Source organism: Sylvia atricapilla, chromosome Z, assembly GCF_009819655.1.
Source record: "Sylvia atricapilla isolate bSylAtr1 chromosome Z, bSylAtr1.pri, whole genome shotgun sequence".
Classification (NCBI taxonomy): Eukaryota; Metazoa; Chordata; class Aves; order Passeriformes; family Sylviidae; genus Sylvia; species Sylvia atricapilla.
In genome coordinates this window covers 80880230-80907333 of record NC_089174.1, presented here as the reverse complement: position 1 = coordinate 80907333, position 27104 = coordinate 80880230, and the positions used below count along the sequence as shown (strand labels likewise).

At 41.5% G+C, this 27104-nt stretch overlaps 1 protein-coding gene across 1 annotated transcript in view; it reads right to left on the bottom strand.

The window, feature by feature from the left end:
- Nucleotides 1-1546: 1546 nt before the first annotated feature.
- SERINC5 (serine incorporator 5) overlaps nt 1547-27104 on the bottom strand; it is a 42251-nt gene continuing 16693 nt past the window's right edge. The window contains 10 exon segments of the mRNA XM_066338892.1: nt 1547-8183; nt 8439-8586; nt 9278-9317; nt 12430-12496; nt 14038-14164; nt 16969-17064; nt 17836-18047; nt 20276-20369; nt 23293-23375; nt 23674-23852. Coding sequence (XP_066194989.1) covers nt 8036-8183; nt 8439-8586; nt 9278-9317; nt 12430-12496; nt 14038-14164; nt 16969-17064; nt 17836-18047; nt 20276-20369; nt 23293-23375; nt 23674-23852 — 1194 coding nt within the window. The 3' untranslated portion in view covers nt 1547-8035.

Here is a 27104-nt window from a genome sequence, read left to right as displayed (position 1 = left end):
ATACAGGCTCTGGCTCTCAGGCTGCTGCCAAAGGCAACTGTGAAACTGTGAGCCTCTAACCACCCCGATAGAAAACCTACTGGCTTGCAGTACAGATAGCCACAGATAAAAGTTGCAAGTCAGACAGCCAGAACTTTCATTTCAGAAGGTGCTTCTGGGACCTAAGGATGGGATGCTGGAGCTTACACAGCTGGAGCTGTGTCTGTTATATTGATACACCAACTGCTGGGCAGTCTATAAGCTCAAGAGTGAAGCTAGCTGTAACAAACATTTGTCCCAAGAAGATCACAGTGTGGGCTTGGGAAACCTTCTACCTCTCACATCCTCATCATATTGTGCAGTCCCTGTTCAAAAGTGTTTAAACAAGCTTCTCTAGCATTACAACCCCTTTCTGGACTATTGTGCAATGCAGACATAGCTCCATGTGTGGCCTTTGGCAAGTGAAGACATTGCAAACTCAGATCTTTAAAGCTGAACATGTAGCTCACTCTTGACCCTACCGCCTGCGCAGCAGGGCTGCACTCAGCTGGAGCAGCAGCTGTAACTACTTTGGAATTCAGAGTACTGCAGCTTCTGCACCAGGATCCACCCTCTCAACAAAGGTTAACTCTTTCCTGTGTGCTGCAAACACCACAGCAAACACACTTCAAGCACTTCTGTTCCCTGTGGAGCATCTGGTTGGAATTGAAAGGAGGGAACATCCTGCCAGGATGCTGCAGTGTTGGCTGGGGGCAGTAGTGGGCAGACTGGCAGGAGGCTGTGGAGCAAAGGCACTTGACTGTTTCAGTCCTTGGGCACCACCCAGAAACCTGTCTCTGCCTTGCACCTAGGTCCAAACACCCAGCTCCATGCACCAGAGCTCCCTCATGCACCAGGAGCTGCACAGAGAATAGCAGCCACCATTGGAAGCTCGGCCAGCAGTTTCTCAAAACCACAGGGAACTGTGTCCTGGTGTGAGTCTAGTCAGCTCTCTGGCACGGCTGCCACCAGCACCAAGAGGCAGCCTGCAGCTGGCACGTGCTGAAACAGGGCACAGATAGTGAGAGGGAAGGAACCACCACCTCGTGAAGACAAAGCACTCTGCCTGGTGTGGATCTCAGCATGTCCAATTCAACAGCTGCCCACCCCATCATCTGGGCAAGTGAGGGGAAAAGAAAAAGAAAAAAGAAACAGAGATATGTGTCTCAAACAGCTGCACAGTGCTTCAGTGCTGAATCAGCCTCGAAGATATTTTGTTTGCACTGCCAGGGTATCTTATCTTGCACATCTCAGGGAGCTGGATTGTACAGAACAGATGCCACAACTTTGTGCAATCTGCCATCATCTAGTATCACACACTGGAGAAATACCAAAACAACACGGACATTGAAGACCTCTAATATTCCACAAAGCAGCATTTTTTTCTTAAAGATTGAGATTAAGTGAAAAAAACAGATCAACCTATTTACTTTTACAGGCTCAGTAATGTCATAGCTCATATATTTAGATTATTTTAGTTTTTCTAGAATGAACTTACTTTGCAACTTCAATGTATCACAACAATTCATTTCAAATGTAAGAAAAAATTTATTGGTCCATTAAGCATTAAATCTATAACAATACATTCACTCAGTATACAAAAGGAAGTGTCCATAAAAACCATTGACATGCTAAAAAGGCAAAGCTGTTGACTATTTTACAAGTAAGATCTTACAATTCTGGAATCTTTACCAATCCTTAAAAGTCAAACTGTTACAGTTACTAAAGACCACAACACTTGCAAAAAAGTTAAATAAACTAGCAAACTTCCACTTCACTGGGCTACAGCTTAATAAAATAAAACCACACATACACACCAAAAAGTTCCCTTGAGATATTAAGAACCTTGAAAAAGACTAATTAAAATCCCCTCACCATTAAGAAAATGTGTTTTTATTTTGACTGTTTTGCATCCAGTTTTTGAACATGGCATATATGAGACTGAACACCACACTTCAGTGGTGAACAAAAAGCACACACCGAACCCATATGTTCCTAGTAAATCCTTCTTCAGCTTGTATATTACAGAAGTAGAATTATTTTATCTGGAAGTAAATCCTCTGCACTCTAAGTCTGCATGGATGTCCAAAGGACACCTAAGCACCTGGACTTGTATCGGTAAGAGGAAAACTAAAGCCATGGTATATCAAATGATCCATTATTTCCCTGTAGTTTTCCAAAATTCTTGGCTTCACACTTTCTTCTTGGCATCACGCTGAGGCTTCTTTGGCAAAAGCATGGCTGCAGTGCTGCACCCTGCAGCTCTGGTGAGCAAAAGCCCTGGAAGCTTTAGGCTGCTGGAGTGGTTTCAAGGCTGATGAATGTGGCTCTGAACAAGTCTGTGAAAATGTCTGTACACTACACACCGGGAACTATCAGAGACTGGCAGGCAGTAGGGAAGCCAACATGGCTTAAATCTGAAATAAATTCTAACTTTTTAAAAAACGACATTATTGAACAGGTGTGGAAAGAATCAAATCTGGACTTGATTAAAAAAAAACCTGAACAAATGGGATTTAAGGTCTACTTGAAACTACAGAATTTCCTTGGGCATTTGAAAGCGGTCATCATGCCAGTCTCCCGAAACTGCTGCTTCAAACTTAGTACAATGTGTCTACATCCCCATCCTAGGGCACTTGGGCACCCTGTCATGAGCATGTAGAAAATGCAGAGACATACCAGTTCCCAAGCTACGTATCCTGTTCCAAGTAAAAAAAGCTAAGGCTTTCTAAGCACTTGACCCCTGGCATTCACTTGTACAGTCACGTGAAACACTGAATTCTAACTACTGTTTACAAAACTGAAAACACAAGTAAAATGTCATGGTGTTCATTATGTGTTTCCGTCCCACAAGAACTCATAGGCCACTTCGGAAAACAAAGAAGCAGTTTTAACAGAGGAAAACCGATCCATGTAATAAACTATGATCCTTGACACTCTGCTTCAGTGCTGCAGGTTGTCCTGCTATGAAAAGGAAAGGATCCGTAACACTTGGCAAAGAGGGTTTTTTAGGAGTTTCTAGCACCAAAGACATCCCATTTGACAGGCAGCAGATTGTCTGGGAATGAAGTAGGCTTACACTGCCTTTAAAAAACAAATCCAAGGAGAAAAAGGCAAGTAAAATGAGGAGATACGACCTCCAAGCAAAAGATACTGCTTCTAAAGCCCAGAAGGAAAACGAGAGCGAAATTTTAGCTGCAGATAATCTCAACTCATCTAGCCACAGAGGTATGGTCTTGTGGTATTTTGCTTCATCAGCTTAGGAGAAAAGCCTAGCAGTTTATAAAACACTTAGAGCACAGTTTAAAAACAGTCAGTGGATTACTTTGTTGCTGATCTGTTCAGAGATGCCCAGGACACTGTGGGCTGTTAGCCAAAGTTCAGGCAGCACTAACCTAAGTACCCACATTTTCCTGATGCCATCATTCAAAGCCAAAGAACTGTTAAAAACAAGCTTTTTCACAAGTGCAATGGTTGCTTCATTAATATCAGTGTTCTAGCCCAGAAACGGCTGCAGCAGTAGCTGACAAAGCAGTTACACATGCGTAATTTATAATCTCAAAGCGCTTATAGATTCATAAAAAGGTGCTAAAACACAAAATAAATAAATTAATAAACATGCAGTGTTTATGATTCTGCAAGGGGAAAAACCCTTACTCCAGACTATGCCTACATTAGTAACACTGAATTCTGCATTTTAGAGGAAAGCAGCCCAACCCAGCCAGGATTTACCACATTAGCTGGGCACATGCAAGCTTTTTGAACCTCAGGAAAATGCTTGAAGGAGAAAGCTGAGAGTATCACAAACATGCAATACCTTTGATGGGTGATTGCAGTGGAGCTACTTACTTGGCATCCGGCTGCAAGGACTGAATACTTTGAGGAACTGTGGGGCAAACAGCAAACAAGCATACCCATCTGCTTTCCACACATCTCTAGAAAAGTTTTAATTGTCTCATTTGTTAGTCCAGTTACTTGGATTCAGACACTTGCTCTCCAATTCTGTCCCACTTATTTTACCCCAAACAAGAACCAGTCATGATTGCAGTTCTTGGTTGGTTTCATGAGGAAATTAAAATTGTTCTAGTCTCAGATGACAGTGCACCTGTGAAGTTCCAAATAATCTTTATTATGGCAAATTTGAAAAAGTAGAAAAAAGACAATAAAATTGTTTCAACTTCCCAGAAGGACTTCTGTCAACACTGTCTGTCTTTCCAACAGTCTACTAAAGATAGCATTAGTTCATCAAATTTAAATAGAGGAAATTTAACAATAAATTTAGGAAATTTAGTATAGGACATGTTCTCTGGTCTTGCTGTCTTTGTAAGCTTCCTCACTCCACACAGCTCAAGACCACTAGTAGCCAGAAGTAGTGCACTGCTTTCATCTAGGAACAAGTTCAATGAACAGTCATGGTACAAGGCAAGATAGACACCATGTCAGCAGACAGTCACCTGCACTTTCAGGTATGGGGAGAGGAAGTTAACTGTTTACAGCTTAAATGTAAAACTAATCATTTATTTACAAAAGCATCAGGCTACTTGTGAGTTTTCCCACTTAATTTTCCACTGCACAGTAACACCTGAAGCAGTCTTATCCCCAAAGGTTTGACAAACACAGATTGTTTGGTCTTCCACATGTACTCCGGGTCTGATTGTGCCTTGTACACACTGGTGTAAGGTACAAGGCAGCACCACCCAGCCACAGGCTCAGGCCAGGTTTTCCAGTTCTAGTGCCACCTGAATTAATAGTTATCACAGCAGTAGGTATGAAGGCACTTCTTTAAAAGTTTTTTTCCAAAGCCCATTTGGATGAACTGTTTGGAATCTATGGGCTGGCAATTTGATTCCTTGACCCGAGCTGAGAATTTTATTATGTAGTTGCACATGGAAGTTCACAGTACAGATTTTACAGCAAACACAAAGGCTGTAATGTTTGCCTGGCCAGCAGGAAGCCTTGTCTTGGTGAGGAACTAGAGTCTTTGCACACCCAAGTGCTACTAAGTACTGATTCTATAAAAAGGCCTGGAATTCCACAGCTGCATCTGGGGCACCATGGACACACAGGCCTTTAAAGTCATTACTATTTGGGGGTTTTCCCCCAAACATTTGCTCAAAGTAGACAAAACTGTGTAAATAGGCACTGCCCTATTCCCACTTTATGTATACCTGCAGATCTAGATGCTTAAGGTCAATAGTTGGCAGTAGGGAAGGACGAAGAAGCAGGTCAGTGAGGCGAGTGCTGCATAACGATGGACTCATGCCTCACTTTCTTTTTATAGCCTTGTTTCCTCTGTGCAATTTCCCTAAACACAAACTGTAAAAAAACCCAAAAAACACAAGGAGGTGCAGAAAGCCCTGAAGCAAAAACTACATAAAATAAGTGTTTCTGTAAACAAAAACAACTGAGGACCAATATCAGTATTAAGATCATCCATATTTGTGACCGGGATGCCTGCTATCAGAACCAAACAGGAGCCTTTTCCTGCCTTATAACTTGACATAGAGTGTGCCTTCCTCTGCAAAGCTCCTTTTCCTGATTGTTCTGTTGCAAAATACATGGCTAATTTAGGAAAACAAACAAACAAAACCCACATATACAAAATGCAAAAACCAACAAACCAATCAACTCCAACTTGGTTTCTCATAGTATAGCATATATGGCACTGGAAGGCAAATCTTGCACACAAGGCATAAGCCTTGACTGTTTCAGCTGAAGCACTCAACTACAGCACTGGATGAAGACTGTCAGAATTGCTGCTGTGAGTTAGGTGGGACAACTGTTAAGTCATCATTGCACAGCCCACAAGGTCTCATCTTAGAGACTGGATAGATAAATGCTTCTGGATTGAAAAGGCATTAATAAAGGCCTTTTTCAGCTGCAGAGGTATCTGCATAGCGAGATTCTAAATGCAGGCAGAAGTGTTCTGACAGGTCCCCATACTAGCAGAGCTCTTGGCAGGATCAGAACCTCCCAGCAGAAGCAAACAGAAAGAGAAAAACCTGCCTCCGTGTTCAGAAATATCAGTTGCTTTTCTCACTCAGTGTCAAAGCCCAGCTACTTTAACTCTTGGTGCAAACAAGAAGAACAACAAGGCAGTCATTGCTGGACAGATCCTCCTTCCCTCAGATCTCAGGACACATGTTTTGAGCCTGTAGTCACTGGGATGGGTGTCATAAGTAAGACCTGAAGATTTTCTTTCAGGTAGGAGTGCACAGGGTGGGGAAGATCACATCCCTAGAAAGTTCCAAACAGGACAGTAGCCTTGGTATACCATAACAACAAGGCAGCTAAAAATGCTAATGAAAACAAGACCAGAATCAAGACTCAATATGTTAAGATTACTCACCAGTTGGGCATTAGCCATTAATTATTCCAACAGAAAAACTAAGGCATGCAATTCTTTCGGCCAACCCATTGGCCTCCATATTGTGCTTTTCTTTGATTTGCAGAAAGCAGTGGATGAAGATTTAAGGCTCAATCACAGTTTTTAAAAAAAGACAGCTGCTAAACTGGTTGATATTTTACACTGTACATGTGTGTGATAACACATGTTGAGAGAGAGAAGACAAAAACCACCAGGACCAGCTCAAGTCATAAATTCAACCCACCAGAATGCAGATAACTATAGGGGGTTCAACCTTTTTCAGCATTCAGGGCATTTGAGCTTTGTTTTATCACCAAATAATCTGCTTCAATTAATAGAAAAAAGGTGATAAGATAGTGTTTAGTATCATCAAGTCATTTGGACTAAGGCAGCTGCTTGTTATATTTGTGTCTTCTGGTTTTGCTTTTCAGACTGCTTACTCCAGTGCTTGGAATAGGAGCTCTATAAAAGAGTTTCTGTTTCCATTAATACTTTTGTTGGCTAAGTCCCATCCCAACAGCAAAACTAATATCGACAGAGGAGTATAAAAATATAGCAGTTAGAAAAAATACTTTCCAATTAACACACAAGCTGAAAAGATGACACACTATAGTCCTTTTCTGACCATCAATGCATCTAAAGTATTATACAACAGAACTGAAGACCTGGGAGACCTTTAGAGACAAGCTGAAACAGCAGGACAGCAAAGCAGATGAGCACCCCCCACTTTTAAATTTAACAGCAACTAGCAGTGCTCCCTTAACTGTCAATTTCTCAACAGTAAACAATATGAATAAAGAATGTACCTTATCTTACATCCCCATGCAGCACACTCAACTTTTGAGTGACCTGGCAAAGCAAACTTGGACAAAATTCAGTTTGAGAATTTGTGTGTAAAACTCCCCTTCAGTTATTACGGGGCTAAATTTGAATTGCGTAAAATATCCAGGTGCCTTTAAAGTATTAATAGAATAAATACTTTACTATCATTGGTACATTCCTTTCTCTCTAGGTATAAAATAATTTAATATATTTAATCCTTAGATAAACAATTTTTAGTAGATGCCTTGGCAGCCAAATTTTATATATTCTCTTATTTCTACAGAAGTATTAAGATATGTTTTTGGAAAAAAAAATTATCTGGATACTACTTACAAGAGTTATATGCTGTACAAAACAGCAATCCAAATCATCACTGCAAACTGTAAAATAAACAGTTAATGAAAAAGTATAAAAAGGAATGAATGCATATTTGCTGGAAGATACCAAACATTCATAGGAAGTAAGAAAATACCATCCGCACCATAAGTCTTTCTTTTCTTGTCAATGAAGCCAGAGAAAGATTGTCAGTTATTTGAAGAGTATCTCACTTATTCCAGTTTATGCAAAAATGTGTTTTCTACACACCACACCTAAGCATTGTAAAGTTTCAAAACAGATTTGTTCCCTTAGGCAATGCTTGTTCATGATAATAAAAAACGGTAAAAAAAGTCTTCAATCATTTGTTTAGTCTGACTAAAAAGGTAATAACTGGTACATTATGATAAGTGGGTAGTAGGTGTTTCCTCATTCAAAAAACCAAAAAAAAAAACCCCAAAAAAACCCCCCAAAAAATCAGGAGAGAAAAACTTAAAATGACCTTTTGACTGCTCACACTGAGAACTCTCTGGTTGGGCAACAGAGTGGAGCAATAAGAGTCCATAAGTACAGAAAGACGCAAAACCAACAGGAGACCATCTTAATCCAGAAGATAGACCAGGTTCCAGTGAAGAATTTTTCAATCTGAGCACTTTCGTAACTGTTAATGAGAAAAAAGAAATAAAAAAGGAATGACAAAAAATACTTTAACTAGGTTAACCCATAGAGGAAGAAAAGGAGAGCAGCCTTTTATAGAGCAAGACTTTGCTCAAGAATGCCCAAGAAAGACTTGTAATGTCTCTTCAGACTTCTACCATCAGGATAGGAAACACCCAAACAGCAGAACTTCCCGTTCACATCTTCCCCCTCTACAGAGTCAAACACTAATTTCTCAGCATTAAAGAAACACACTTACTGGAACCAATGAGTTACGGTCATCATCACATAGAGAGAAGCCAGGAAGAAAACAAAGTGGAAGTAGGCATAACTATAAACTGTGCCCTTCTTCTCATCGTAAACCACAGTCTGGCCTCCCCTTTTTTCAACATGCTCTTCAGCATCAGCTGTAAGAGACAGGAAACAAAGTTTGGCAAATGTAACGAGAACTGAAAACAGCAGCTGCTTTCACAGAGAACACAGCAAAACGTTTACAGTGTGCTTTGGGAAAGCGTGATTGACACAGAGTAACACTTGAACATTTCCGCAATCACAGGGCATGGGGCTAAACCTTGAGTCAAAAACTGGACTAACTGAAATCCTGCCTTGTAACAGCTTCCTAGCTTACTGAGTAGATTTTGAGCATTGAGAGCATACAAATCGCTCTACGTCTGCAATATTTTCCTGGCAAGTCCAGAAGCTGATAATCCTGATTGTACCAGGTCTGCAAACAGGACATTTCCCTTCCTATCTCACTCCTGAACTGCAGTCCCTGCAGAGCTGCTGAGCCTAAAGTCCAGCAGCCAGTTACACCCACAGGCATGAAAAAAACCGAGATTACTCTTTCTGTGTTGCAGGAATGAAATGTACTTTAAAGAATTATTAACTAGCCTAGTCTCTTTGAAATGGTGCTGTGACATCTCTTGCTTCCCCTCTTCTGTAGCCTAACTTGGGAGCACTTCCTCTGCTTCAGTTTGCATTCAGTACACTATTGAATGAGGTTATGAGCAGGTCTCCATCCACAGCTGTGTCCTTACTCTCTCGGCTTTGGTCCAAAAGCCAAAAATAAGGTAAATTGTGCAATGAAAACATAATTACCGTCTCCGTCAGGTGCACAGCAAAAGCAGCAACGAGCTACCTGTGGAAAAGACAACAAGAAGGAGGTAAGAACTTGTGTTACAGCTGGAGAAGGAAAGTCTGATATGTCTAAACTACAGACAATAATTTAGCAAAGTCTGGCTTGTATTTTCAACCAGCACAAAACTCGAATTGGGATTTGTCCAGTAGCTCAGAACATCCGTTTCGAAGCTTTGGAAAAACCTGCTCAGTAAATTTGAATAAATGAGCCAGTCTTTAAAAGTTAACTCATTTTACATGACTCTAGGTCCAACACAGATGCAAATTATGACAAAATGGTGGGAAAGCTGCAATAAAGACATTGTCATTTAGGGGACTTATCTATTTAGATGTACACACAAGTGCTTTTTAGGACATTTCTGTACTAATACAAAAGTAAAAGGAAATTTTAAAGCTCTGATGCATGGGTTGGAAATCACAAATGTACCAGTGTAAGTCAAAAATGTACTTCTCTTTGCAAGATTTTGCTGAAATGGAGCCAGAATGAGCACAAGAAGAATAAGTAAAAGTAGAAACCTGATTTTACTATTTTATTTAAATGACGATTTCCCGTTTTTTTAACCTGATGAAGAAAGAAAAGCTGAAATCAACGCCTTCTGTGTTGAATGGCAATGTAAATAGAGAAAAGGTGTTGACCATCCAATAAACAAATTCAAGCGTATTTCCTGCACCGAACTACAGTAAAAGTCAGCATTTTCTCTAGTGCCTAACAAATACTATTTGTACTGATAATATCCTTCTCTGAGATTTCTTTTGCTTGTGGTCTGATCAAGACAATGAACCCTGTTAGGAAAACTCACTTCCTTATTACATCACTCAGTCTTTATAGTATGAAAGTGCATTAACTTTGTTTACTTTTATTTGTTCACAGTATACTGTACAATGTAACAAGGCACTGGAATTTTACTGAAGACTTTGGTATTGTTCATGCTTAAGTAAAACAAACTAAAGGACAGCCCAGTCCTGGAAATACGGACATTGCTTCTTGTAATCATAGAGCTGTCTATCCATAAAACATGGCCCCAAACAAACATAGCCAAGGTAAGGCCAGCATCCTAGGGCCTCTAAAACACCTTTGGAACCACACCAGCATCACAGATAAGTAGCTGTCTCAAGACTGCCTTAAAGAATTTCTGGCAAAATAAGCAGCAAGACTGCTGCAGAAATATAGTTTTTTTCAAAATATTATGATTAGTAATAATGGTGTAGATGCCAGTGATAAGTTATGCTTCTGAATGCCTGAAGGGTAGAAGACCCTTGTGTAAAACAGTACTTGGGGTGCCCCAGTTTGCTTGGGACACCACATACACATGAATAAATATATATGCTTTGTACTTCTAAACGTTATGTTTTAGCTTATCCCCTCTTACAGGGACTGGTTACATGTTTTTGCAGACACTAGATCTTTGAAGTAAAATGTCCAGCAGAAACATGAAGTTTCTGAGAGGTTTACCCTGCATATCCCTAATTACTTGTACTCACTGGGTTTGTAAGCTCAGGAAAAGACAAAAAGCTCATTGTTTTTCAAAAGACTGTCTGAGACTTTACATAAACCCTTTATTCTCAACATCCTTCTAGTCTTGTGCCAAGCCTCACCTGCAGGGCTGGCCTGAGTTATGCTGGGGCTGCATTCACATTCTGCAGAAGCAAGCACCGTGTTCCCTTCAACATTTTAACCAGCTGCAATTAAGCCGTGGCGAAGAGAGAGTGATGAAATTAGGAAAGCTGGCACACCCAGCCCTAACCCCTAACCCTCAGCTGCCTCCAGCAGAGCCGACAGACCCTCTCCGGGCTGGGAGACAAAGGCCCTTTGCCACAGGAAAGGCAATCAGAGTGCAATTAGTTGCTCTTCACCAATCCTCCCTTTATATTTACATTTAGTGGCTCTTGTGCACTCTTTTAAAACCCAACAGCCCAGAACTAATCCAGTGGGCGAGTACTCTGGCTGCTCTGGCTGACGAGATGGATCTCCCCGGTGAGGGGCCGGATCCCAAACCCACGCTGTGCCACAGGCCCCGGCCTTCCTGCTGCTCCTCCACAGGGATCCACACCTCTGGGAGAGCCTCCTGCAGCGCACGGCTGCCAGAGGAGGAGCAGGGGCACAAATGGAGGGTGTTTTCCCTCACAGGCTCCCTGTCCTGTCCCTCAGCACAGGAGGGCAGGCACAGGCCCCGTCAGGAGCTGCCCCAGACAGCCCATGCCCGGTCTTGGGGCTCCATGCCCGGCTGGTAGCGAGGGCTGGGCTGGCACTGGAGCCCTGTCCAGCCACAGCATCCTGCCACAGGGAAGCTCTCCAGCACTCCCACACTGGAATATGCCTCCCCACGCCCAGCTACTGCAAACACCAAAGGCCTCAGCAGGTACTCTGCATTTATTAACTCTCACACTCTGATTAAAGACCTGTGAAATAGAAGCTAAAACTGCAGATGCAAGTAACAGCAATGCAGAGAGAGCTAGGGATGGAGACTTTATCTTCCAAACACACGCATGTGTTTAAAGAGCATCACTAGCAAGCCTAAGAAACTGTTACTTGGCAAAAGCCCACTCATTTCTCAGAGTTTTCTGGGTGTTCCCAGGACAAAGACGTCAAAGAAACAGGCAGGTGGAAGGAAGAAACTTGCACAGCTGAAATAAGGACAAGAAATATGATCAGAGATCAAATTACAGGCAAAAAGAACTACTTATGTATGGAAATAAAAATAGGAGATAAGAATTGGGATCTTAATTGCTATGAGTACAAAGGCAACCAGGACTGAAAATGTTCAAGAATGCCTCTACTTTTTCTTCTGGTAGCTTTCCAGCAGGCTTTTCCCTTAAATGAGAGGGCATGAGCTCATGTTGGACACAAGATTTACAGGAAGTCTGCAGGATGCTGAATAAACTTCAAGAGCAGCAAATCATTTCAGTACATAAAAGCACATCCATGGGACCAGCAAGACCTGCAGAAGGGCCAGTGTGGACAAATGATCTGAGGAGTCCATACCCAGAGGCACATAGCATACAAGCTACCATGAACGGCTTCTGTTTTCAGATTACTGGCCACAAAAACAACAGCAATAAAAGCATGGAAAAAAGTCTGTACAAAAATCCTGTGTGAAGAAGCAAGAACTCACTTCAGTTTCAGCTGTTGCATATATTCCTTTCAATGCCTCTGAGCTTGCGCGTGTTGTTGAGGTCAAACTAGGAGGAAAAGAAGACAGTGTCAAACCCCTGGGCATAACTATAGCCTCAACAGGGTATCTCTTCAACATCACAGCAAACATAGTCTACTCCTGTGTCTTAGCTAAGCATTTGCCTGGATACAAATCAAGCACTAAGTATGTGAGAAGTTTGTCCTGCACTAGGTATAAACCAGCCTGGCAGATGGCCACTAGCCAGCTCAGACTGAATCATGAGCTTAAAAGTAGGTCACTCCTGAAAGGTGATGAATTCACCTCCAATAGCAGCAAAATCTAAGTGCTCTAATTTGTAAGCCAGAAGAGATCTCCCCTGCTGTGCACAACCAGTGCTTTTATACTCAGTTCACAGCATCACTTTGGCTCAGCTTTTCTGTAAAGGTTTTGCCAGCAAACTCACAGGTCTCTGGCAGCAGTCAGTTTTCAAAAGTAAATAACCAGCAAGTGTTGTCAGGGTACCAGTTCCTAGAAATTACTTTCTTGCATGACTAGTTATCTGGGGGTGAATCCTTTCTACTTTCTTCTGACAGGAAACACTTCTTGTCCAGTCCTACCCCTTTTAGGATATGAAATGCAAACTTCACATTACCCACCTCCCCACCCAAAGGAAGGCTTTGCTGTACACACTGAGACTTGGCAAGCTTCAGAACACTCCCCTTGTATTGTCTGTGTGCTGAAACATCTCTCTGGGGCACTGGAAGTGCCCTTCTAATGTGAACTAGATCCATGATGTCCATATTTATATATTTTATATCAGAAAAAGAAAAAGGAAAAAAAAAGATTGGGTAAACAGAAGAGTAAGTCTCTTGTTTTCATGTCATAAAAACATGAAGGAGATTCTGTATGTGAATTTTGAAGTGGACTGATTCAGAAGCAGAACCTGCCCAAAAACCTGCAGCAGACAGACAGTGCTGTCTCCTGACAAGCTGCACAGCCAAAATAAATGACACACCACCTTTTAATCACTGGCAACTCCCTGTCCCAGAGCATAACTTAATTTATTGAAGCGAGCTGCAGTAATACAAGATAAGCACCAAAGGTGAGCATCATGAAGGGTTTTTTTAGAGCAGATCAATGGCAAATCCTGATGGCAATACTGTGCTCATCATCTGTTCAAAGGAAGCTCTAAACCCTCCCAAACAGTTTGTTTAAAAGACCTTCGAGGACACTCATAGCCTCTGCCAGGAGGCTACAAAAAATTCAGATACATTTTTTAGGTGAATGTAACTGTATAGAGTAAACTTTAGAGTTTAACATTGAGATTATTTGGGATTTTGGACAGGTGGAAGTTTTTCCTTCTGCCTCTAGATCTAAATTGCCCTATTTGATTTTAATGAGATATACTTGTTTCCAAAGTTGTATTATCTTGTTGAACATTTTTAGCCAAAATGTCTAAAATTCTGAAGCTGAGGACAATATGAACCTTCCAGCTCAGCTTTATTCCACACCTCTCTGTGATTTTGCATGAGGCCTGCTATAAGCCTTCACTCTTTGGGCCACAACATTGCATTTTACAGAAAGGTAACTGCAAACTCCCAGACTTACCAAGAGTATAAAATGCAGCCAAACAGAATGGTGGTACCCAAGCCAGTAACCAGGTTTTCATCTCTGTGCAGACCTTGGCTGAATTCAGGTACACAGATTGTGATATTCCGGTTGTTTTCATCCAGGACTTCACAAAACAGAACAAACAGAAAGAACAGTTTGCAGAGCTCATTTCATTGCATTTTAAAGTACTCTTCAGACTGAAGGCTTTAATTGAATTTTTATTATCTGACAGTAGGTAAGTAAATTTGAATTCTTTCTTTCTATCTTTTAGAAAGATCACACAGAAAAAATGGGTAAACCTGACCTGGCAGACTCTGTGTTTCAGACAAAACAAAAATGGAACTTAGTAAGGTACTAAAATTTCCTGTTTGACCACAACAGACAAAAGAGGTGAAAAAAACCCCTCCTGTTTTGTAAAACAAGAAATATGAAGTTGGAAGTCTGCCAACACTTCACCCAAGGCTACCAAACCATATAAGACTAAGGTAGTACAGACCTCAGACCAGAAATTTCTTTGAGAGCAAGTGTGCCTTGAGGACAACTATGAAATCCATACAAAGTAAAAAAAGGTGGTCAGTGGTTACCCTGTTCTCTGACTCACAGAAGACCAAGGGAAAAAAGATGCACCAGTTACACACAGGTTTTTATCTTGGCATGTAAGCAAATTGTACTTCTAGGTCCCTGAAATGAAACCAGTTCAGTCCTTGATATTCCAAGTTGCATCTGACTTTTTATTATCTCCCTGGAGTCAAGGCAAGGCATAGAGTAAACTGCAGCATGACCCCAAAGCAAGAGATGACAGCTACACCTTAATATCAAATCAAGAGCTTTTTGAGTCAATGCTGCTCAAGGCATTTCCTTTTGCCCTCCAGCAAGCACAATACATCCCTATTGAGCCAGCATAACTGTTTCTAGGGGCAGAGGCAAAAATGCTGCAAAGACTACATCTAGATTAAAAATAAACTCAAAGTCAGTCTACTGACCGAGTGAGAGAGGACTTTGTATGGCCCTGCATAAACAGCTTTATCAGCAGGCAGCAGGGACAGCATCCAGGGGAGAGCAAACAAATGGATGACCAGCCTTTACAGAACACCTTGGCCAGAGATGTGCAGATTCTCACATCTGTGTCCATTAACAACATGTGTGCAGCCAGGCAGGTCCATTGTTTGGCAGGTGTTTTAGCCAGCTCTGGCACCAAAAAGCTAAGGCAGGCTATAATTAGCAGAGATTCAAGACACATCACTTTTTGGTTGCCCATTCCTTCCAAAGACACATGCAACTCTTTCAGGGTGTTGCAAATACCTGTAACTTGAATTTTTTTTCAGGCCTTAGATGCAAGACATCCAATTTGGAAATCCCTCCTTGACAAATTGGTCAATGTTCATGGCAAACCTGAGTTACAGGGCCTGGGATGCCACAGTAGGTGCCAGGGCCTCAGACTTTCTCTAGCACATGCCACTGTGAAAGCTGAGAAGCAAATGTGGAGTCCTTATCACACAGAGAGGTGAGGAAGGAGCATCTCGGAGAGCAGATGACAACCGTGAAAATTCTCAGGCGTGGGAAGACAAGGAGGTCTAAGAGTGTGCTTGATGCATATTCTAACAAATGCAGTAACCACACTTGCAATATATACAGGAAGAATTAAAACATTCACTTCACTGCTGAAGACTTTGTCTGTGACAAGCATGAAGGCAAGACAAATTACTTAATCCCACATATCACTGTATTCCCTCTTATTTTCCTTTTAACACTGTGGCAAGACTTTTGAGTAACTCAGATGCCTTCTAAATTGAACTCTATATTAATTAAAAACATTGCTAAAGTTCCACAAGTAAATTTTCGTCCTAAATACGGTCTGGTTTACTTCCTAACTCCAGAATACTCTTGAATGAATAGAATACTTTTTCCTCCATCTCTCTTCCCTTTCTTCTTGAGAGCTGGCTGCATAAACTTTTCCTTCCTCTCACTGGACTTATTTTCCTCTAGCTATTGTTTCAGCTATTGAACACTACAAGTTGGGCAATAATAAAGAAATGGTGTTGTAATACTAATTCAAACCAGAAAAATCTTCTCTAAGTAAAAAGAATACTTCCAATGCAAACATATGGATCTGACATTTATTTGGGTAAAGGACAGTTTGAATTGTGTTGTGAAGTCTTGCTCTGGTTTTGTAGTGTAAAGAACTTTAAACTCTAGCAAGTTCCGTAATTTTGAATTGCAATACTGGTGGCTGAAAGGCAAGTGGAGTTCAAGAACTCTGCTGAAGAACAGCATCATCTCAGCTGCAACATAACTCTGAGACATAACTCCAAGTCCTTTCTTGGAATACTTCCTTTGAAAACAAAATACAAGGGGTACTCAAGTTTTTGCTCCATCAGGAGTCCAGGCCTACCTAGCAGACTAACTGTAGGAGAAAGAAGTGTCATATCAGTATCCAGTTTGATGGTCAGCACCTAATAACTGGATCTTGTAAGCTTTCACATGGAGTTCACCACCCAGCATCTTCCAGAGGAATCCAAGCACCATTTGTTTCAATCCTTTCCTATCACGTGACCCAACACATTAGTGTTTGTCGTATTTGTAGTAGTAGTTTGCCCTATTTTATGAGGACATGTACTTGTCACAGGAGGAACAGACTACAAGACATTTGGGAAATATGTTCACAGGAAATAGGGAACAGTGCAGCAGATGCAACTCATCCCAGATAAGTTAAGTACCCTTAGACCAAAGCATTTAACACACACACAGAGTGCCAGTTGCCCATTCTCTTGGTTGCACAGGTTTATTTGTACCATTTGAATTTTTTTTCTGTAAAGACCAAACACAGCATTTCTATATCCCTGAGTCTGTTAATCCAGGTTTGCTAAATTCTTGCTTTTAATAGACACCATATTTAAAAGAATTTACGTAAAGCATTAAATAACTTACTAGTTTCTGGTGGTTTGCTGGACAGTGCTGAGAAAGTGAGGTACATGACATAGCAGCTGATAACTCCTGACTGCAGCAAGCCAGAATGGGGCTGGCCTTTACAAGAAAGAGGAAAATCAGTTATTTTTGTAGACACTTTAGCAAATTGAAAAATAAATTTAAGTCCTTTAAAAACAGCATATTTCATTTTTTACTCAAGGCAGTTAATAAATGTTTGAAGCAGTTTAGATACAGTTCCACTGTCCAATAAAGAGAAAAAGGTCTATCCTTTAGTTCTGTGGGCTGAATTAGAAAAGTGTCAGAGATTCCAATGTAAGTAAAGCATCACCTCTGTGCTTTTGCCAAATGCAGCAGCATTTCAAAAGCTATTGACAAGCTACCACAATAATTTAATTTGCCTCTAAAATCTCTGTTGAAGTCATTCTACTATTTTCAATAGTAGAATATCTTGCCCAATGTATGCAAGACACTAGCAGCACACGAAGTATAAAGTACTGCTGGCAACTCCAACAGGCCCAAATGCTATAAATGATAAATCCCAAGAAGTCAAAAGTAAATGGTACAGTACTAGTGAGTTTGAGAGCTACCATTGCCAGACACAGGTAAATTTCACAACACAGTGCCAGCCATCAGCAGGTGAGCCTTCTCTACACTATGTGCCTGATGACACACCCCAAATGTCTCACACTTCTGTAGTTTTAGCAGTCAAGCTGACAATGAGCAACAGCACTTCACAGTGTAGATAGAGTCAAGAGCAGTACCGATTCTGAGCTATCGTTAGTCTTTCTGCCCAGACATGGCTTTATGCCTCCAGGCACACAATTGTGGCAGCACCAAAAATCCAGGAGAAAAGGTCAGTGGACTCACGATTCTGGACACAGGGGGATATGGCCACCAGGGACACGAAGAGGCACAGGCCTCCATTCACTCCGATCAGGACCTTGTTGTACATGCAGCCCTCGGAGCGCGTGTAGAAAAGAGCCATCAGGACCAGAGCTGCCACGGCAATGGAGTACAGGATGAGAGTGACCAACGCAAGCAAACCATTCCACATCTGCTTGTGGTTCGCACCTGCAGTCCTGGGGAAAGAGAGACAAGCATCTTATCTTTGTCCTCCCTCACCCAGCTGAAGAGTTCATATCCTCAAATACGAAAGACAGTGTATACTTTCCCGAAGCACGTGCGCGTCACTATACCAGCACAGACTCCGGCAAGGTTTCTACCCAACTGTGGTATATGGTATGAAGTAATTCGTGCTTAATGTAATATCTGGTATAAAGTCATTCATGCTTAAGAATTAAAAGTGTCCAGAGATTGTGCCGACCCTGCCAGTAACAGGGGAAGAGACCTATTTGCAATAGAAAGAAGAGTGGCAATGAAAGGAGATGAGCCTCCTCCGAAGATAAGCCCGACAACGACCCGGTGATAATCACCCGATATGCATCTACGATAAAATAATCTGCGTCATTAATGGCGTGCATCCCAATACCAGATTCCCGTAAGAAGGAACCAAGCATTCTTTCCTTCTCCGAAAACTCTTCACAGACCAACAGACCGGCAGTCAGAAAAAAGGGACATGATTACATTAGAAGGACAAGAGGGACAAAGGAATGAGAAAACCTCTGTCCAGGAGAAAAACTGTATGAAAATGGACCCTTAGAAGACAGAATTCGTGAAGAGAGGGAGGTTCGGGGTGATAGAGACTGGATCTAAAGTTCACCCAGTGCTGACCCCAGGCTCGGCACTGTGTGCTTGTGGTTTTCTCGAAACTTGTATTCCAATTATTCAATAAATTCTGTTTTTATTGTTTAATTTGGCTGATCATTTATAACACCATGAAACAGAGGGGAACATTCCTTAGCATTAGTGTTTATCTTCTGTACTTATCACAGTTGGCTCCTTCTGTAATTATAGCCCAGTGTTGACTCCTACAGCTCCCAGGAGTACTCTAGGATCAGCCCATCAGAAAATCTTAGCTCAATACTTCAGAGGTTTCCTCAGCAGCAACTCCAAGTGCTCCAGGCTGGGCTAACAACTGCTGCTCTCCACACAAGGAAACCAGAGGTTTATTTCTTGGCATGGCCTCTCTGCTCCTTGTACTACCTTGATAGTTTCACTACTCTTTCACTCAAAAAGCCTTCTCTCCATTTAGGTCTAAACACAAGTCTCCCTCAGCTAAAGAGTGGTCCATCTTGTTTTCCTTTCTTCAACTTCCAAACACCGCTTGCAAAGCCCACCAGGGTTTAAAAGGAGCAACTAAAACAGTTGTTTTGAAACAACGAACTATTTTGCAGATGGAAAGTCTTTTTCGTGGGGTTTTCTGTTGTTTTGTGGAAACAGAACTTAGTTTAAAAGAATATCTAATGTAAAGAGAACTAAAGTTAAATCTGGTGCTGGAAGTCTTTCATCATCATCAACAACAACAACAAACCAAACCAAACCAACAAACAAAACCAGCTACAGTAATTAGCACTAAAAGCATCTGTGGTGTAAGGAGTTCTCACCTTTTCCTCCCTGAAAGGGAGTTTAACAAAGCTGAAGGTTTGCTAAAACTCTTTCTTAACAGGTGGTATTTTAATTAGAATAAAAGAGAACTGCAGGAGTTTGTAGAGGAGGAAATATGAGACAGAAAGGGTGGAGGTGGAGACAGGAGAATACATGTAGGAGGACAACTTAAATATTTTCATTTGATGAGAGGTGAAGGGCTAGGACAGTAACAGAAAATATACTTGAACCAAAAACGCAGTGAGTGTCCAAATAGCGCATATCCAGGTTGATAATGGAATCTCACATATTTAGATGACAAGAAAGAAGTTGAAAACAAATTAGCAGTTCCTAATTTGAGAAGAAAAATTGATGTGCATTAAGCTGACATAGAAAAAGCAAGATTTATCAGTTCACAACACTGCACACAGTTTCACTATTAGGTTTTGCAAATCCAGTTTTATTCTTTTTCACCACTCTACTTAGCAGATGGATTTTCATATAAAATAGCTTAAAGTAAGAAAAATTTGCATCCCAAGACACTACTACGTAATGGAAGCCAAGCAGTTCAGGTTAAGAATACATTAGCAGAGTAGAAGAAGACGTGAGGAAGTAGATATGAGTAGGATGAGAGTAGAAGTGGATATGAGGAAACATTTCTGTTGGGAAAGGAGAAAGTAGATGAAGCATATATGAACAGCTCTCAATACTGACATTCAAGTGTCTTCTTTCAAAAACTACTTTCACATTTTTAGTTATGAGGAAAGTATTGGTCAGGAGTCCACCAGAATTTTAAGCAAATAACTACTTGCCCAACACATACCAATTTTTATTCCACTTGTGTGCAAACTCAACCAGCAGGATGAGCTGAATGGCAATGAAAAGGAACCCTCCTGTTGCTCCTACGTAGCGCCAGGCTGCAAGGCAGAGGCAGAAAATAGGTCAAACGCCTATCCCTTGAGATAAAATGGATTTATTGTCTATGCAGTGAAGCTGTTAATGTGGTTTGAATAACTCAACCTCACAAATGTAGCAGGGGATGAGAGATTTCAGATGAAAGGCCAGCTCAGTTAACTCAAGATTAGCTCCCTGATGAATTCAGCTTGCAACCTGCTACACTTTCAATATAATCGTGTTAGAACAGCTACTGAAGTTTCCCTAACCTAGAAAATTTTTGTGGGGACTGTGAGTTACTATATTCAGACAGAAAATACTGAAACCTTTATTTGCAACTGGCAGGAGGGAGGTGGTGTGAACGCATTCCACAGGAGTCTTAATCCTAAAATTGCACGGTACTGGAACATATTCATTACTAAAATGGGTAATTTCTTCTCTAGGTACCAGTACCTCAGAAAAACAAAGGTGGGGTTTATCTATTCACAGATGCTGTTCCCAGCCACTCCCAAGGAACATCTAGTATTCACTAACTGGTTTTAAGACAGGTTTTTTGGGTACTTAACTGTTGACCTATATATACTTTATTTAGGTTGCTGCTTGGATGCTCTGGACCACAGATTTCTGACATGCAATATCAGAAGTGTCTGAGGAAATATAGATACCTATTTTAATTTTTAGCTGTATATACAGCTTATGCTGCTCTGCAGTATACAGCCTACAAATTACTTCAAGTGTGCAGCTGACTTCAGTGAAGAAAAGACCAAGGAAATGCATCAGCAAAATTCAGCCATATCCTTCCTTTATGCTTTCCTTTTGAAAAAAGCACGTGTAAGTTAAGTGGAAGAACAGAACAGTCAGGGCTCATTTCCATTAGCAGTAGATGTAGGGATTATTTCTTTTTCTTACTTGATCATAAGCTCATTATTTAAAAGCAAGCAAAGATGTCATTGTCTGGTTTGCTAAACATATTGTGTACACTTGATAAGCATTCTGTTCTTCAAACATACAAAACAAAACAACAACAACAACAACAACAAAAAAGAAGAAATTATTCTGTAAGAAAGTCCATAAAAAATAGGCAGGGCAAAAAGTTGCACGTGTATTTGGGAGAGGGAGAGTAGGAAAAGTCTGACCAATGGAGTGAAAAATTAAATACAGACTCTCATGATCTCCCTCTGCCACTGTAAAATGCAGAATGTTTATGGATCAATCACAGATAAGGTCAGCATAGCCAGCATGGATTTAACACTACAACCCACAGTTGTAGTGGGTTGTAGTGTTAAAAACTACACCTTGCACATAGTCTTGAACATAACCCATGATTAACAAAGCGTTTAGGAAACATGGCTAGAGATTTTATTTTTCAAGGAAAAAAAAAGGTAGTTGGGAGAATGATCCCTTCCCTCTAAAAGAGCCACAAAACCAACCAACAAATCAAAAGACACTGTAGGTTTCTTGATAGGAGGGCAGAAAACCTCACAAACATACTATACCCACACCATCTGTGAATCTCAAATTCAGGAGCAGACAAGAGGTCAGTTTAGCAGAAATTGGAGGACATAGCTTTAGAGTGAAAAGTCATGAGCTAATTTGGGGAAGAAACCTTGTTGGACTGTATCTCTAGACTACATTAGACTGCTGTTGAGAATCAGCACAAAAAATTCTGTTTCTGCTTTTCTGCAAACACATCAGCTCCTGAAGACGCATGAAAAGGGTCACTTGCAACGATGACAGGCAGTCTCACCTGCTCACAAGTACAAAGCATTGAACTGCTGCATCTAATTCAAATAGAATGGGTCCTAAGGACAAATACATACAGCCATGCAACAACTTCACAGAGGAGAGGGAAGAGGGGCTCCAAGCTGAGCCAGGATCAGACAAACAGACAGCAAGAGCAAGAAGCTGAATTATACCAGTCAGATGTTTACTTGTTGTGGTTTTTATTTAAGTTTCCCAGAGTTCTGTGCTCATAGTCTGTCTGTCCACTCTATTCTCTTCCCCATGTTACCCTCTCCTCCTGCCTTTTTAAACACCCTGGCTAGAGCAGATAGGTGTTGAGGACAAGTTAACCAAGCAAGTCTTAGTGGGCAGGCAGCATACACAACTGCACCTTTACTGATGGCATTTCTTTTCACCTGTCCAGATCCAACAGTTTATTAGCTTACAAGTACCTGTAAGATGTACTTATTGCAAATGTAAGAAAACAAACTGATCTTGGTATCAACCAGGACTTTTGCTCCTAGCCCAAGAGACTCCTGTGATACATTCCCCACCCAGCTGGCACTGCAGTCTGGGCTAGTACTAGCGTGCCTGTGCTGTGCCAGCATTCCTTCCAAAACTGGAAATGCTTCTGATGTGGCATCCTCAGCAGAGCACACATACCAGGGCTAAAGAACTCTTAAGTTTACCTTACTGCATGTATGCCCTCAAAATGAAAATTAACAGCATCCCACATTCTTTTGGGACACTGCAAGTTTCCAGGCAGCAAGTGCCACTGTGCAGCAGTGCCTCCTGGAGCACTGGCACCGCTCCACTGTGCAGCCTGACTGCTGCACTATGCCAGAGCTACCTGCACAAGCCAGACTAAAATGCAGCTCTGTGTTCTTGAGTAAACAGTTCCTTCGGCACCATTATAGTTCTGTATTTCTTAAAGAATTGGCAAGATTTCTTAAAGAATTGCTACACTGGTATCATTACCTACCACCTTGGCCTGCTCTTGTTCAGAAAAACCATGCTGTTTCCAGCACATTCACATGAAGACCATCATGTAGTTTGTACACACAGTGCTCCCCCTAAACAGCTCCAAATGCTATCTTTGCATCTGACCTGTCAAGCCTTTACTTGAAGAAACAGGCAACACTCATGTTGATCAGACCTCTCAGATTTCTAACCACTCACAAGATAATAGAGAATGAAGCAGCATAACAAAACAAGAGGACATACCATTGAGGAAAGTGTCTTGATCAGGAATGAAGAATGCTCCCGAGCACATTGCTGCCAGAACGATAAGTTTAATAAGCCAGAATCTGCATGAGAAGAAAGAAACAAACAAAAATGTGGTTGTAATGGGAATTAGAGATTTTCAACTTTAGTATCACAAGAAATCTCTATTTAAAGCATAACAAGAAAAAAAACCCCATCTTTTCATGACTGATGATCACTTTACTTGGTTTCCACTCGACCATGTTGCTTCTGATGATAAGAGCAAAGTAAAGTTTTTTGGGTTTGGGGTTTTTTTTCTGCCTAGTACTACAACCAAGTGGAAAGTTAGTGGCACAAACTTGTAAAGAGATGTGAAAATTGAGCAATCAAACAAAAACTCACCCATTATGAATGTATGCTCGGCAGCTTTTGCTGTTGTTGATTTTGATGGTGAACAAGAAGAATAAAAAGAAGAAACAGGCCATTCCAAAGCAGACTTTGTACACTGCAGAGTATCCAACCAACTTCTCACACATCTCACCTGCCTGAATACCCTTGCACATCTGCATGTAGAAGGGAATCTGAAAAGCAGAACAGATTGTATATAAGGTGTTGGAAAGGACATGACGCACACATAACCAAGCATGTCTACATCTGACTTTTCACTGGCTTCATTTAATACCTTTGACTTTTGACACCCCTTCAGCCTGGATTCCAGGGTTCAGGGGATATAACAAAATCTAAAACATAAGGGATTGAAGTCTTCAAGAGCCTTCACTCAACTCTTTACAGATCCCTCGGGTGTAAGTCCACCTTCCTTCAGCTCTCCTGGTTCATGCCATTCCTGTGCATTACTGCTTATTCCCTTAACCTGGGGGCCTTCTCCCTATGCTGTACAGCAGAAGACTCTGATTGCTTCAGTAATTCAGCTTACATGAGACATACCAGGGGCTGGTGCTGCCCTGGCTGGAAATGCAGACTGAAGCACAGTCAAGTGTCACAGGGGCAGCAACCAGCCTCCTCTTCATCACAGCTTCTGAAGGGGAGTTGTGCCAGTTGACCTGATTTTGTTTTAAATTAACAGAAAGGCGGAATATTCCTGCCTCTCTTGACTCATTAAATATTTGCCTTGGACGCCTTTCCCCACAGAGGGGAAAACAAACAGACGCACATTTTTGATTCAGTTTCACCACATGAACATGATGATGGGTGCTCAAAAAAACAGGTCTGTGTGGCCGGGACCCACTGCTGTGAGGCACCTCTGTGTAGACATCCACCCCTCAAGCCAGAGAACCATTTAGCTGCACAGAAACACAGGAATTTAATTAGAAAACCACTGTCCATTTCAAAGAAAAAAAAAAGGCCTCTCTGTATGCCTACAGCCTTCAGCTGAGGCTGGTAAAACCAGTCGAACAACACTATTAAACTCTCCAGAGTTGACTCCTGCTGTCTGTATAGGTGGCTGGAGGATAGAGAAGCCAACATGTAGCAGGACACAGCATGCACAAATCAACAGCTATGGCAAAGGAAACCCCCTCATTCAGCAAGCAGGTCAGTACACAAAGCCATAGCAATGAAAGAATAACAGGGCCTGGGTGCTAGCCATCAGGCAGAATTCCCAGCTGGGTAGAAAGCCCTCTGAGATGCAGGAAACAAATGATAAACAATCAAACTGCCAGCTTCCAGCCACCAGGCTCTGAAAGCCTACCTCTCTCAGCACGGTAGGCAACTTCAATCCATGTCCCAGGAATCCAAACCAGCCAGGAGGTCAACAGCCCTCCTAGCAGTTTCTCAAAAAGAGGAGCTCAAGCAACACTGAGTTGCCAAGCTAAGGGTAACAAACCTAACTAACAGTATGGGGCTGATCCTCGGTGGGCTAGAACCAGCCCAGGAGATGAAAACTGGTCTCAGCACAGCCGTGTGGTGTGATGAGAATGGATTCAAGCTGGGCCACTCCGAGTTGCTCTTTCAGCAGTAACTCAGAGATTAGCAACCACTGTGTAAAGAAACTGGACACTAAACAAGTAGCTGTGGCTAACTTGCACCCAAGAGTTTTTGGAAAGCTCCTGAGAAATTGTCTGGAGCATCAGCAACCCTTTTCCCAGGTCTTGGACAGGAATGAAATGTCAGACTGGGCAAGCATGCCAGCATTCAAAAAGAGCAAATGGACTGACTGGAATAATTATGAGAATCATCAATGCCACAGTGATGCCAGGGCAAGCCATGAGGCCACAACAATGGCAGAGAAAGCAATTGGGCTATCAATTAATGTTTTCCTGTTCTTTGCTTATAATAACCATCAACCAGGAGAGGTTAGAAAATGGCATAATATTGAATTAAAAATATTTCTGGGAAAATTACTTATTTGTTTGACACAGATGATAGTACTAACCAAGGAGACAGATTTTTACAATATCTGTTCACTTTACTTACCAGACATTCAGAATAAAACACAACAAAACAAAAATATCACAGAACTTGATTAACTGACTAGCTGATTAGAAACAGATCTCTGGGTAACTATAAATAGGCACCTTCTTTAATTCCATAGGTTTCTACAGAGATCTTGACAGGATTTTTGAACCTATATATTCTTTTCTCCTGTAAGTATTAACTTCATTACAGGTCTGGGTGAGAGATAATGGATAGATTCACAAGAACAATAGCTCCGTTTGCCCTACATAAGCAACAAAGAGTTTAGCCACCATGCAGTATTCACCACACTACACAGTAAAAACTGATGGCCAAAGAAACAGTCCTGTGGGACTGACTGCTCTTTTTGGATACCCATGTTCATGAAGGAACAAAACAAGAATAAAATCAAACTCTTGGAGACCCTAACAAATAAAACACACGAGCACAATAATGGGGACAATAGGACTGGTGTAATAAAAAGGGCATGTTTTTGTGAAAGGATAGTCTACTGCTGGGAACAATTTATCAAGGCTTATGTGACTTCACCAAAAGACAAAAGAGACTAATGTTTCTTTTTTTCCAACCTGTATCTCTGAAACATGTTCAGCTGCTGAGAAGGCTGCCCACCCTTCAAGCTTTACCATGCTAACCATTTGCTGGATATTTTTGACAGCTGTTAAGTCACACATTAGTTACTTGCCAAGATACAGTGAGATAGCTACTTTTGTACCCTTAAAAGCAGCAGAAGCTAAATTCTTTTGGCCTCCGAGTAGAGGACAAAGCATTATTGTTGCAGAAACCCAGTATCTGCTCCAATAACACAAATGCCTCAGCTGCTGCGCAAGCAATGATATTATCACAGCAAAGCTGGCAATTTTCCAGCACGCATGAAGCCCTTAGAGATGATCGACATTTTAGTAGCATCTACAGAAACAGGATGCCCTGAACTCACTCTCTTCTTACTGCAAGCACACAGAACCATCTGGGAGCAAGAAGCCAACACTGGAGCTTGGCCACCCTCAGGTGTGGTCTGTCAGCACCCAAAGGTGCGAGCCCAAGAGTGTGGCAAAGTGCATCTGAGGGGACGTGAAGGAAGAAAGACGTAGTGATGCTCAAGCTTAGCTTTCATATTTTCACAGTCTGTACTGCCTAGGGATGTAGTTCTGAGCCTCACATTAAGTGCCAGTGAGCTCTCTTCACAGAATAGGTAGATAAAACAAATCCTTTTCCTGCTGAGGACCAAGGACAACTTTCAGGCCCAAAAGCACAAACAATGGCGGACTGAAGAGAGAAAACAAGAAGGATGAGACCTCACAACCTGAAGCTGTGATTGAATAATTAAACTTCAATATGCAAATGCAGCAAAACTTATAAAAATGATCTCATGACTGGTCAGCCATTTTGTGACCATTTTTTGT